The sequence below is a fragment of the Natrix helvetica genome (genome assembly GCF_964273705.1).
Source record: "Natrix helvetica genome assembly, chromosome: Z".
Classification (NCBI taxonomy): Eukaryota; Metazoa; Chordata; class Lepidosauria; order Squamata; family Natricidae; genus Natrix; species Natrix helvetica.
Window position 1 is genome coordinate 129333210 of NC_138554.1, and position 13834 is coordinate 129347043.

The 13834-nt window shown below is 43.3% G+C and overlaps 1 protein-coding gene across 2 annotated transcripts in view; it reads left to right on the forward strand.

Annotated features, from left to right (window-relative positions):
* Positions 1–13834, forward strand: part of ESYT2 (extended synaptotagmin 2) — a 70554-nt gene that overhangs the window by 10651 nt on the left and 46069 nt on the right. For both annotated transcript variants that reach the window (XM_081933785.1, XM_081933786.1), the window contains exons 2-3: positions 12515–12556; positions 13577–13711. In XM_081933785.1, the coding sequence (XP_081789911.1) occupies positions 12515–12556; positions 13577–13711 (177 nt within the window). The remainder of the gene's footprint in view (positions 1–12514; positions 12557–13576; positions 13712–13834) is intronic.

A 13834-nucleotide genomic window follows, 5' to 3' on the forward strand; every position in this document is an offset into this window, starting at 1 on the left:
AGGTCCTTGAAATTTCAATTCTATGAGAGTAATGGGAACACATTCTTTAAATTAAGCAGATTTGTGGTGGTTGCTCTGTTATCCAGTGTTTGGATTAACTGAAGGTTACAGATAACAGAGATTTTTAGTAGCATGTAGATTAATGGGGAGCAAAGTTGAATCCTGTCCTTGGCTTATAAACCCAAAAGAGAATTGATGTGAAGGGAAGAAGAAAAAATGAGCAGGTTCATATTGAGTGGGGTGTGTATGTGCGTATGTATGCACGCGCACACACTCACGGATATATTAGGAGAAATGCAGAGTTAGGAGAAGGTAGCATTTGAGCATGGCTGGTGTAAAGCCGTTTTCAAAATTATCTATTTGTACTATTCTTCTCCCTATACCAACTCCCAAAAGCGCTGCTCTGCCGCCTCATTTTGGCAAGGGATGGCAGGAAGAGAGGTAAGTGAAGAAAACTGGGAGTGCAGCAAGGATGATGTAGTCCATAGCAGGTTCAATTCAGCTTCTCAGCCATATATGATATGGCAATATAAAGAAACAGTGCCTATATTAAATAACAGTGATCTAGAAAGATTCAGGTAATCCTCAATTTACAACCATTAGTTTAATGATGGTTGAAAGTTAGGACAGCCTCATAAAAAGTTATATATGACCTATCCTCAAAGGTACAACTATCACACCATCTGACATCAAGTGATTGCAGTTTTGGTGCCTTACATTACAATGGTTGCAGTATGTGTAGTCATATTGTCATGATTTGTTATCTTAAATATCAAATTTTATGCTATTAAGCTATAACCAAAACACTCGCTCAGTCTTGCTCAGTCTTCATTCTCCAGATAAACATCCATTACTTCATTACTGCCTGCACGAGGCATGTCCCAAATTTATTTATTTGTTTGTTACATACATTGCCCATCTCCCCAATAGGACAACTCTGGGAAGCCTACAGAACATAAAAAGTTAAATAGAAATGAAATTACAATTTAAAAGTACACACATTAAAATTTTAAATTATGCAAAAAACCAAGAACATGGACAGAATGGAGATGAGGTCTTCTTACCCCGTCAGCCACTTTCAGCAGTGAGCACTCCCCTTGTGGTCCCAAGCCAACCAGCAATACCAACTTTAAATTCCCTCCCAGAAGGCCAAAAGAGTAGGAGCAGTTCTCATCCCTAGTGGTAGAGTGTTTCACAGGGTCCGGACCACAGCAGAAAAGTTCCTGTCCTTGACCCCATCCCAGAGGTGGTATTCAGCCGGTTCTCTCCGGTTCGGGCAAACTGGTAGTGGCATCTGCGGGAGGCCCTGTGGTGCTCATTTGTGAACCGGTAGGGAAGGTAAGTAAATCCCACCACCGCCGCTGCCTCCAACTCCAGGGCCTTGATTCAGGGCCCTTATCGGCCTCATCGTTCTGCGGTCTCCTCCACCTCGTGGCGGCTGACCCAAAGGCTTTGGGGCCTCAGTGGCCATTTTGTTTTGGCACGAAGTCCTCCGGTGGCCATTTTGAGGCTCCTCTTTGGATCAATCAGGTCATGAGTACTGGCCATGGCCTCCTCTCCTGCCCACGAGCCACAGGTTCCTCCACCCGCCCAGGCTCCTAATCCTTCCAACGACTCTCCAGTTCCCAGGTCCAACAGCCACAGGCCTGCCCCAGAGGCTCCAACTAATGACCCCCTGATGAGGTCCCAAGGACTAGTTGCAGAGCCACTGCTAACACCCTTTCACAGCACGAAGGTGATGCACCGCAGGCACCTCCTAGGAAGGCCAGGGCCAAGACCAACCATTCAGAGCCTCATCCTTTCCAGGCCCAAGGGCCTGATGAACCTAGCCCTCCTGATTTATGTTAGGATTCAGAGGACGATTTATCTCCTGCAGCATCCATAATCCAAATCGAGGAGGCAAGGGCCTCAGGCAACCAGGTCTGCAGTGGGGATGAGTCAGATGGGGACAGGAGCCTCACTCCTGATGGGGAACTCTTATCCCAGGAGAATGCCTCTCCTCCGTTCAGTCCCCCAACTTACAAACCTGACATGGCTACTATTATATCCAATGCCATTGAACGGGGCATAAAAGCGGGACTTAGACACAGGTCCTCTAACCATTCTACTCCACGCAGGTCCTCTTCTTCGAGTTCCAGATGCAGGAATGGTGACTTCTCAGCTTCTTCATCGCACGAGCTTCCTGGAACCTCCAGCCAACCCTCGGTTTTCGGAAAGGAGGAACGTCCTGCACGAGATTTGGACCTATCTGAGGACGAAGGTCTCACTCCCGACCCTCCTACCTTTATAGGGCTCTTTAAACCTGCTATCTTTCGATCTCTCCTTTTTAAGGCCAAGAAAATTGCTGGTATCCCTCCTCCCAAGACTCCTCAGGGAACGGAGGCCAATAAGCCAGATATCACTGACTCCCTTTTCATCCAACACAAGGTGGAAAAGGAGGTGATTCCCTCACCCAGGGTCTTCATCGACGTGGTCCAGAACCAGTGGACGTCACCAGGTACAGGTCCCTATCCCAACACCTTGGACAAGTGCCTGTATAATGTGGGACCCGAACTCTCCAAGGCTCTTGAGTAACCCTCCATTGACTTACCTGTTTTAAGTTTGTCCTCTCCTAGTGCGGCCTCTGCAGCTCCTGAGGAGGAGCTGCAGAGGCCACAGGCTTGAGGACAAAAGGCTTGAGCAAACGCTGGTCAAGGGGCATCAAGCCTCAGCATGGGCCATTTGGCAGCTACCTCAGCATCTTTCTTTAGTCGTTCTGCTCTCCTGTTGCTGAGACAACTTCAAGAGAGACTCCCTGCCCCGGATTCTAGGGCCCGCAGGGACATTAACAAATTAAAGGTGGCCCTAGAGTACACCGCTGATGCTCCCTTGGATGCGGCCCGCTTCTTCATCTGCTTCACATTCGGGTGATCCAACCTGTGCCTCCAGGCCAGGTGGGATGGGGGTTTTACTCTCGACTCTTTATCATGCAAAAATCTTTGGGGGGCTGGAGAGCAATCCTCGATCTCAAATTTCTCAACAAATTCATAAGATACAGGAGATTCAAAATGCACTGTCTCCTGTCCATTCTAGAGAGCATGCACAAAGACGATCTCCTCACCTCAGTGGACCTCACAGAGGCCTATCTTCATGTGCCCATTCTCAAACAACACAGTCAGTTCCTGAGGTTTGTCTACGCAGGCAGTCATTTCCAATATCGGGCTCTTCCCTTCGGACTGACCTCTGCCCCGAGAGTGTTCACCAAACTGCTTGCTGTAGTAGCAGCCCACCTATGAGCCACACCTATATAGATATTGTGTTACCTGGACGACATTCTCTTGTTGTCCAGGTCACAAAGTCAGGCTCTCCAGGACCTCCAGACCACCATGCGGGTGCTGCAGGAACAGGCCTTCTCCATAAACCGAGAGAAGAGCCACCTTGTTCCCACCCCCCGGCTGGTCCACCTAGGGGCCCTCATAGATTTTTCTCAGGGGAAGGTCTTCCTGTCTCTGGAGCGTCAGGTCAGCCTCAGGGACCTAGCCAATGAAGTACGCAGGAAGCATCTGGTTCCACTTCTCCAACTGTCCCAACTGCTGGGGAAAATGGTCTCATGCTTCTCCATCATCCCCTGGGCACGGCTTCACAGCTGCTGCCTCCAATGGTTTCTATTGCCGTACCAGAAGACCAACAGCAGTTGTTCTCTAGTGAAGGTCAGACTGACGCCAGAGGTGATCCAATCCCTGGACTGGTGGGTCACCCTGGCCATCTCTCAGGGGTCCCTATTCAGGGATCCTCCACGGCTCGTAGTCACGACAGACGCGAATTTGACGGGATGGGGCACTCACCTGGAGGATGAAGGACTCTGGTCGGACTCCAACCTTACTCACAGCATGAATTGGCTGGAGTTGAGGGCCATTCATCTGGCCCTCCTCCACTTCCAATTATTGATTCGCAACTCCCACGTGCTGATTCGGACAGACAACACAACGGCAAAGGCGCACGTCAACCGCCGGGGGGGGGGGACAAGGGCCATATCGCTCATGGAATCTGCCTTTGGTGTAGGGATCTGGGGGGAAACCAATCTTCTATCTCTACATGCCAAACACATCTCAGGCACAGACAACACCCGGGCAGACTGGCTGAGCAGCACAACAATCGATCCTGTGGAATGGAGCCTGAATCATCGTATCTTCAGACAATTATCCACCAGGTACGGGACTCCACTGCTAGTCGCAATGAGCTCAACCACCAGCCGCCCAGGTACTTTTCTCGTTACGTGACACCAGGTGCAGAACGCCTTAAGGTGCAGATGGCCTCATGGGGTCCTGTACGCCTTCCCTCCCTTCCCCCTGATACAGAGGGTGATTCGCAAAATGCTGGAAGAGGAGGCGGAACTTATCCTGATCGCCCCTCATTGGCCGCACTGACTCTGGTATGCGGACCTGATCAACCTATCAGTAGGTCCCCCATAACAACTTCCCATGATCAGCTCCCTTCTTCAGGGGTCCATTCACCACCCTGACCTCCACTGGCTCCGCCTAACCACCTGGAGGCTGAGCGGGCGGCCTTGAAAGCGGCTAGTCTCTCTGACAAAGTTATCTGGATTATTCAGGTGTCTCGACGCCCATCCATCAACAGAATCTACGAAGCTACGTGGCAGACCTTCATAGCATGGTGCAGTTCTCGAGGTGCCGTCACTCTCCAAGCCTCTGTAGCCCATGTTTTGGAGTTTTTACAGCAGAGTCTTGACAGGTCTTTTGCCTAACATCCTACGGTGGCAGGTGGCGGCTCTTTCTTTGGTTCTCTCCATCGCGAAGAGCCTCTGTCTTTGCACCCTCATGTCCGTCGCTTCATCAGGGGTGCTTCTAACCTGAGCCCACCGGACATCCATTGCTTCCCTTCAGGGGATCTTGGCAAGGTCCTTGACTACCTCACAGAACCACCCTTTCAGCCTCTCAGATCGGCCTCGCTGCAACACCTTAGGTTGAAAACTATCTTCCTGGTCACTATCACATCGGCGGGACAGGTTTCTGAGTTGGCAGCCCTTTCTGTCAGATCTGATCTGGGTGTCTTTCATCCAGAAGTGTGGTCCTTCGCCTCCATCCCAATTTTATCCCTAAGGTAAATTCGGTCTTCCATTGGTTTCAAGACCTGACTCTTCCACATTTCTGTTCCAACCCTACTCATCGGCTCGAACGCATGTGGCACACACTGGATGTGCATTGGGCCCTCAAAATCTATATTACCAGAACAGCTGACTTCAGACGCACTGAAGCTCTTTTCATCTCCTTCCATCCCAAGAAGAAGGGACTCAAAGCTTCTCAGTCTATGGTAGGGCGTTGGATCAGATCTGCCATCTCAAGGTAATCATCTCACTCCTCCTACCAACATCACAGCTCATTCAACACGCAGTGCGGCTACCTTGGCGGCTTGGACCACACAAGCCTCAGTAAAGGAAATCTGCAGAGCGGCTGCTTGGACTACTCCGACTCCTTTTATCCGCCACTACCGGGTGGATAGATACGCATCAGCAGATGCAGCCTTCAGAAGGCAGCAAGTTTTTCCTTCTTCTGTCTCCTAGGCTAGTCTCATGCCCTCCTGGGGACCATCCTAGCTTTGGTACATCCCGTGCATGACTGCTGTCTCCGCCAACTTTGGAGAATGGGGCGTTGGTTCTTACCTGATACGCCCCTTCTCTGGGCAGGTGGAGACAGCAGTTATCCCCACCCTCTTTTTCTGTGAGGGCATAGTTCGCAGAAGGACAGTAATGTGACAATCTGGAGAGGTGAATGTCGAGAACAACCTATTAGAGCACAGCAGTCTACTTATCTCCTTCATCAAAGAAGTGGGAGGACTCTCCTTAGAGGTTATGGCGTCAAATCAGTAGACTCAGTCCTATTGGTTACTGGCTGAGTTAACCCGTGCATGACTGCTGTCTCCACCTACCCAGAGAAGGGGCGTATCAGGTAAGAACCAACACCCCATTTTTGTCAAAACAAGGTATAAATTGGGCTGGTTGCTGAAGCATCCAAAATGCAGATCCATGACTGCATGGGGTGGGTGGCCATCAGAACTTCGAAATAGTACCTTTTGGGCATCCTTCATAACTTCAAACAGTCTCTAATCGATCAATCATAAATCAAGGACTACCTGTATATCAGGCCTGCGCAATTCTTCAAGGAGAAAGGGCTACATAGATAAATTAAAAATCCTTGTGGGCTGCAAAGAAATACTTGGAATGCTAATCAACAGTTCCGTGGCTGTTAGAGCAGTGCAAACACAGAATCTGGGTGAAGTGCTTAGTGAGCATGTCTTTCATGGTGGCAGCCACTGTAAAGTTACTACTAGGTTAAAAAAAAATAAGTAGGCTGCAAAAGGCTGCTTGCTGGACAGGACGTGTCTGATCTGTATATTCTTGGAATATACTAGCAGTCATTTGAAGACAAAAAGCGATTTGGCATTGAAAAGCTTTGTACATTTAAAATGAATACTGCAATCTCATTTCAGAATGGCATTAATAAAAAAACTATCGTCATAAATAAGGACGATTGACATTAGCAACGGTTTTTAGAAATTTGGTCTCAACCGAACCTAGTGCATAAAAATCTTGCTAGTGCGTGGCATTCACTTGCTAGAACTCGTTCTAAACAACCTTGACATTTCCCTTGCTTATATTTATTTTCCTCTTATGCTGTACAAAGGGTAGTGTCATGAATTAAGTCAGTCTTAAAAAAAATGTTGGTCACTTTGTAGTCCCAATTTGAAAGTAAATGAAAGATGTACTAGAAAATATATCTATAGGCAGGATACATTTCAGATAACTAAAAACTAGGTTTCAGTTGCTTCATATATCCAGATTCTCTTGTTTCCATATTCCCGGTGTAATATTGTACTGCAGGAAATAAATGGGCTTTCTCAAATTTGTTCTAAGAAATAAGATCTTACTTACATCTGCAGAAGAGGCATTGGTGTATGAATTGATAACATTTTTATTTACTTTCAGTCTTCACACCTGCTTTTAGAAAATATCAGTTGCTTTTTCCTTTCATTTAAATACTCGTTTTAGTTGCTGAAATGTTTTGTTATATTAATACTCTTTTTTAATGAATCTCTTTAACATTCAGGCTAGGATTCAGAATTAATTATTGCTTAATGACAAAGGCTTTTTCAAAGCTAAACTGCTCATATGCTTGGAAATAAAATAGGTACTGAATTTCTCTCTAAACCATATGTCTTTGCATTTGTTTGGCTTCTAAAAATGATTTAAGTACATACTGGTCATGGTGGCAGCTTATTTGCAGTATAATGGAATATACTTCTTTTAGCAAGTACAGGCAATGAAATGGCTTATAATGGTGATAGTTTTTATAAGGATGCAATATATGTACTTATTTTTCTATTGAATATAACAAGGGATTTTTCCTATTTTCTACTTAAGTCATAATCTCATAAGGTAAAGGTAAAGGTTCTCTGTTCATATGTGCTAGTTGTTCCCGACTCAAGGGGGCGGTACTCTTCTCCGTTTCAAAACCAAAGAGCCAGCCCTGTCCAAAGACGTCTCCATGGTCATGTGGTCGGCATGACTAAACGCCGAAGGCACATGGATCATATAATCATAGAAAGCATTATCTAATTCCATTGTACAAGTTGCAGAGCAACTTGTTAATTATTTTAGCTTGTCCTAGAAATGTATTGCAAACAGAGAATCTGTAGCTTATTTGGAGAACAAATTGCACACTATAGAACCCAAATTTAATTTTTAATTTAAATTTTATGCTGTGATTCTTTTCTTTTAGAAGGCTTGAGGAAGTTAATTAAATATCTTATTATGCAATTCAAGGATGCAGAAAAAACAATCCAATGTAATTGCAAGGAATGTATTGATAAAAGTAGATGTTTAAAATACTAGGCTATTTTGAGGTGGGGAGGGGAAAGGCGAACCTACCTGCAGGACTAACTCTCCTTGTTCTAGGGTGGTGATGATTTAGGTCTCCTCCCTTAAATATTACCACCTGAGTCACACCTTCTCAGTGGCTCCTCCCCCCAACCCTATGGAATAGCCTCCCACCTGAAATCTGAGCTATCTCTTACCCTTTTAGATTTCCAGGGAGCTGTGAAGACCTGTCTCTATGCTCAATCATTGGGCTAGGATGGGGGTTGAGTGAGCTACAAGGATGATTGGTCTGGCATGGGGTATAGGTTGAAAAGGAAGGGTGCTTTTGTTTTTAAACTAAGTTTTTTTATGGGTTGTTGTGAGCTAGCTAGAGCAGGGTTGTCAAACTGGCGGCCCATAGGCTGGATGGGTCTCGTGCTGGCCACCCTCACCCCAGCTCCACGAAGGGATAGAACATCACAATACGTCACGTGATGGCAATGTGACGCCGCAAGTTTGACACCCGTGGCCTGGAGTAATTATATGAGATAGGCAGCCATAGAGAAATGAAGAAATAAACCATGATGATCTGCATAACTCAGTTGTGAAACATTTGACTATTAAAATCTTTTAACCCCTGCTAAGGTGGTGCTAATAGTAGTTTGTAATTTTAAAAATGGTTTCGAATGTTGATGGAAAAGTATTAACCAGGAGGATGAGGCATAGAAATGATGCTATTAGAAAACCTCCTTTAAATAACACTTTAAACAATCCTTTTCTTCAAAACCACTTGTCACTAAATTCAACTGTGGTATTTAAGGGAATTGTTTTTGTTGGCTTCTGAGTAGAGACTTTCTTAAATGTATTAAATCCTGAAAGAGTGAACATGCATGTTTGGTATTTACTCTAGCAATCACAAACTCAAGGTCAATTTGACACTGGCAGTTTGATCTGTCACAATTGTTACACTTAGATAGAAGAAATGACTACATTGTAGAAAATGCCTGTTGTCACTTGAGGATTTCTATATAACTCTCAGTTGTTTCATAGGTGCTTATAATCTTACAATATAGAACTTATTCTTTTTGGCAATAGTATGCCAAAACATGAGTTTATTTGGACTCAAAAAAGTAGTTTTAATTTTCCTGGACTGTGAATAGATCTGAATGTAAGTTGTATGGAGACATTGCTTCAATCTGCCGGGTCCATCAGAATTAACTGACCCTTGTACTTGAATTCTGTATAAATAAAATATTGTATAATAATACTTAGAAACATCTAATATATATTATTGATAATTCTCATGTACTTAAGCACATTAAAAATAACCACTAACCTTTTTAGCCGGGGTGTTGCAAGTTTGAAACAAAAAAAAAATCTATATGCAAGCCGTTTCAGAAATGTCAATCATCGGTTTTTATGGTTTTTTTCCCCCTGCAGTGAACCAGAAGCATCAATAAAAATGCCATTACTGAGTGTCAATTAACTCATAAAAGTTCATCTCCAGAATGCTGGTAAACTATTAGCTGAAGAATCTGAACTGGTTAGTTCAGTTTTAAGACTGGTTAGATATAGCTTAAGGGTGTGGTTGGTGTACAGTAGTTTTTAGGTAGGGGTAAATGCTTCAGTCATTGCAATGGGAATATGGATCAGGAGGGAAGGGTTGAGATATGCCTCCACAATTACAGGTAGTTCTCAATTTACGAACATTCATTTAGTGATTGTTCGAAATTACAATGGCACTGAAAAAAATGAGTTATGATTGTTTTTCCCACTTATGACCATTGCAGCATCCCCTCCTGATCACGGGATCAAATTTTGAATACTTGGCAACTGATTCATATTTTGCAGTGTCCCAGGCTCACATGATTCCCCTTTTGAAATCTTCAAGGCTTTAAAATAGGGCTTCAAAATTTTTAGCAACAGGTTCTCTGCCTGGTTGTTGGGTGGGCGTGACCTAGTCGGCCTCCTGCACCAAGGCAGGCGGTGACATTTTTGCCTTCCCCAGGCTCCCGAGGCTTTCCTCGAGCCTCTAGGAGGCCCGTTTTCCCCTCCCCTAGCCTCCACATGGGCCTTTCACTTACCTCACATACAAAACGGGCCGTGTGGAGACTCCTGAAAGGGGAGGAATGGGAGGGGAGGGGCCAGCCAGGGGTGGGATTTGAAGGTTCTCCGAACCAGCCATAACATTAACTACGGGTTCTCCCGAACCCAGGCAAACCATAGCAGCCCCCCCCCCCCGCTTCAAAACAAAGTCAGTGTGGAAGCCAGATTCATTAACAGCCTTGCCACTAACTTAACAATTGCAGTGATTCAGTTAACAACTGTGGTGAGGAAGGTTGTAAACTCTGGCAAATTGTATCACTTAGCAACAGAAAATTTGGGCTCAATTATGATTGGAAGTCAAGGATTACCTATATTTACATTTCTTTAGCTAACACTGAATAATTTTAGATAAGCATTTTTAATCATACATACATACATACACACACATACACAATATATATTGGTTTTTTTCATTCAATCCTTCAAAAAAAAGTTCTGTCTTAATTCTGGTAACTATATAGGTATACGCATACCATTTTCTTGGCAACAGTATAGAAGTGGGTTGCTAATTTCTATTCTAGCATTTTACTTTCCAGTTTAGCTAATCTGAGGCCTATAAACAAAAACGTTCTCACTCATCCATAAGCAAATCATAATTTCTTGTGACAAGAGCATCAAAATATTGTGGTTAGCATATTATATATTATAATTTTATATTGTTTGAAGATGTAATACTTAGAAGATCACTAGTCAAACTTTCCATAGTTTTTCCGAGGATACAGGTAGCCCTAAATATAACAATCATTTATTTAATGACCAATTTGAAATTACAACAGCACTGAAAAAAGTGATTTGTAACTGGTCCTCACACTTTCAACTGTTGTAGCATCCCCAGGGTCACATGATCAAAATTCAGCTTCTTAGCAACTGGCATATATTTACAGCATCCTGAAATGATATAATCACCTTTTAGTCATATGGCTTCTGACAAGCAAAGCCAATGGGGGAAAGCTGAATTCACTTACCAACAGTTGATTCATTAATTGTAATGATTCACTATACAGCTGTAGTAAAATTTGATGTGACTTGCTTAACAATCATCTTGCTTAGCAAAAGAAATGCTGGTCCCAATTGTGAGTAGAGGACTACCAGTAATATTAAATTATTTAAACTTAAGAAAGAAGCAAAATATGAAAATGATTCCTGGTCTTCCTGTATGAACTGTATTTTCCCGAAAATACGACCTGTCCTGAAACTAATGCCTTGCCACATTTTTCACGTGGGCAAAAGTATAAGCCCCCTGGACAACTCCCCTTCCGGCCAGGCAGAGCACCGCTCACCGACCTAGCGGTATCCCAAAGGCGCCAAGCCAGGGGGCGAAAGGTGCTCACATTGCTTGGCACCTTTGGGAAATGGCGTTCTGCCTGGTTGGAGGGGGGAATTGCCGGGCGGCTGCTCCCTTGCGAGTGGGCTCCCAAAGAGCTGGGCACAGCCTCAGGCACGAAGCCACCTGGCGCTCTGCCCAACCCCAGCTCCCATGTCTTGGCACATTCAGGATACCCCCTAGGTCAGTGCATGGAGCTCTGCCTGGCTGGAGAGGGGGTTTGCTGGGCAGCTGCTTGTGAATGTGGTCACCTCATGGCTGCTTCACCCCTGAGGCTGTGCCCGTCTCTTCAGGAGCCAGTTCGCAAGGGAGTACCTGCCCAGCAACCCCAAAACAATAAGCCTCCCCCTATAATAAGCCTAAGGACATATTTCGTGGGGCGAAAGAAAATAAGACCCTGTCTTATTTTCGGGGAAACACGGTAACTATAACAATGAAAATACATTTTCAATAAATCAAGTCTTCAGTATTTCAGTAAAGTCTTTTCAAACTCTGGATCCAGGTTTACTGATATATTTTAAGTAGGCTTGGGCAGGCAAGTGGGAGGACTATCCAAACTCACTTTGCGTTTTTCTCCTCAATTGCTTGTGTAAAGGTGTAGTAGATAATTAGTTTGCAGCAAAGTTTGTGAGTCTGGACAATATATGGATGAAAAACTAATAGCATCTTTATTTCTTATCCAGCCCTAGCACCCATGGAATTATTAGTTTTATTCCTGAGGGAAAGGCTTACATAGTGGTTTAGATTATGGTTTGAGAAGCACTGGTTTAGCAACTGAATTATATCTCCTGTATATATAAATTAATGCTAAAATCAGATACATTCTTATTTATTCAGAATTACCAGGCCATATTTTCTATTCAGCCACTGTTAGATGGGAAAATTGTAATCAGTGGCTACCAGAGATGGGTTTCTACTAGTTCGGACCAGTTCGGCCGAGTAGGTAGTAACTCAGCCAGCCACGCCTCCGAACTGGTTGTATTAGCGGAGGTGGCACCAACTTGTTTTTTGCTTCTGCGCATGCGTAGAAGCATTTTTTATCTACTGCGCATGCCCGAAGCACATCCCTGAGTAAACCGGCAGTAGAAGAAGCCAGAACTCACCTCTTGTAGCTACTAATATGTTTGAAACCATTTCCTATTTTCAAATTCCTCCATTTTGTTTCTGGTCATTGTGATTTCCTTTTCAAAGATTTTTTTTCCTTAATTTGTAACTTTTGTTTTTAACGCCAGGTCCACTTTCCAGATACTGAAAGAGCAGAGTGGCTAAATAAGGTAAACTGACATTCTTACTGTTTAGAAGACTATAAAAGTATGCAATGTTGTCTGTGTCACAAAATAAATTTCTTACTTGGTGTGCTTTTGTTTTGGATCTTCTAAAAGATCCGAAGGTTGTTTTGTCGGACTTGAAAGTTAGGTAGCAATTGTACAAAATACAAAAAAAGTTCATCTTTCTGAAATTGTAGTTGTAATATAATGTTCGCTAGTGGAATTTTAAAAGAAAAAAAAAGATTGTTGATTATGTAGTGTCAAGTTGCTATTAACCCTTAGTAACTACACCAATTTATTTATTTAAAAGGCTAATTAGGAAAATATATAATTAATAAGGAGGTACTTTGATTAGGGCAACTCAGGATTACTAAAATAATATGTTAGGTTCAAGTCTGGGGACACTCAGCAAGTCACATCCTGTTGTATAATAGAAAATGATATGGAAATAGAATATAACATGTCCTGTGTACTTGAATTCACTTAATTATTGGACTGCTTATTGTCCCTCTTATTTTATTGTGATCGAATGTAAATGTAAATCAATATTCAGTTAAGAATTTCCCTTCAGTATAATTGTTTTCTCAAGCATAAAGCAGAGTAAAATATAGTGAAGTCCAGCTAGAGATTTAAAAATGACCTCAGCTGATAGAAGAGAGTATGGAGAACATCGGGCAAATTTTGAGAATAACCTTTATTGAAATATTTAAGGGCTAAAGAACCCAGGGAGGTAATCTGTCTATTACTATAGACACTTTCACCACAATCACACTGAGATTATCTTTACATAATCATAAATTTTGTCATTTATTGAATTTACATGCCACTCATCTCATTGTCAAATGATTATATACAGTAAAACACTGTAATGAAATAGCATTAGGAGGCTACAAAAATTAAGGGACTGCTAAGGTAAATTGATATAAATGACTAACTATACATAATTTAACATTTTTAATGAAATAGGGCTAATAACATGATCATGGATTAACATTGAAAACTTAGTGGTCTCTTTTCCTTTTGCAGACTGTGAAACATATGTGGCCTTTCATTTCCCAGTTTATTGAGAAGCTCCTCCGTGAAACAATAGAGCCTGCAGTGAAAGGAGCAAACAGCCATTTGAGTACTTTTAGTTTCACAAAAATTGATATAGGGCATCAGGTATGGTTTGTTTGTTTTTTTGCACTGGAAACTAGAGTGAATCATCATATATTATACTGAGGTCACTGAGGGGCTTTGCTTTCATTTGACATCAAATTGTTGCACAGAGAAGCAGATTTTTTT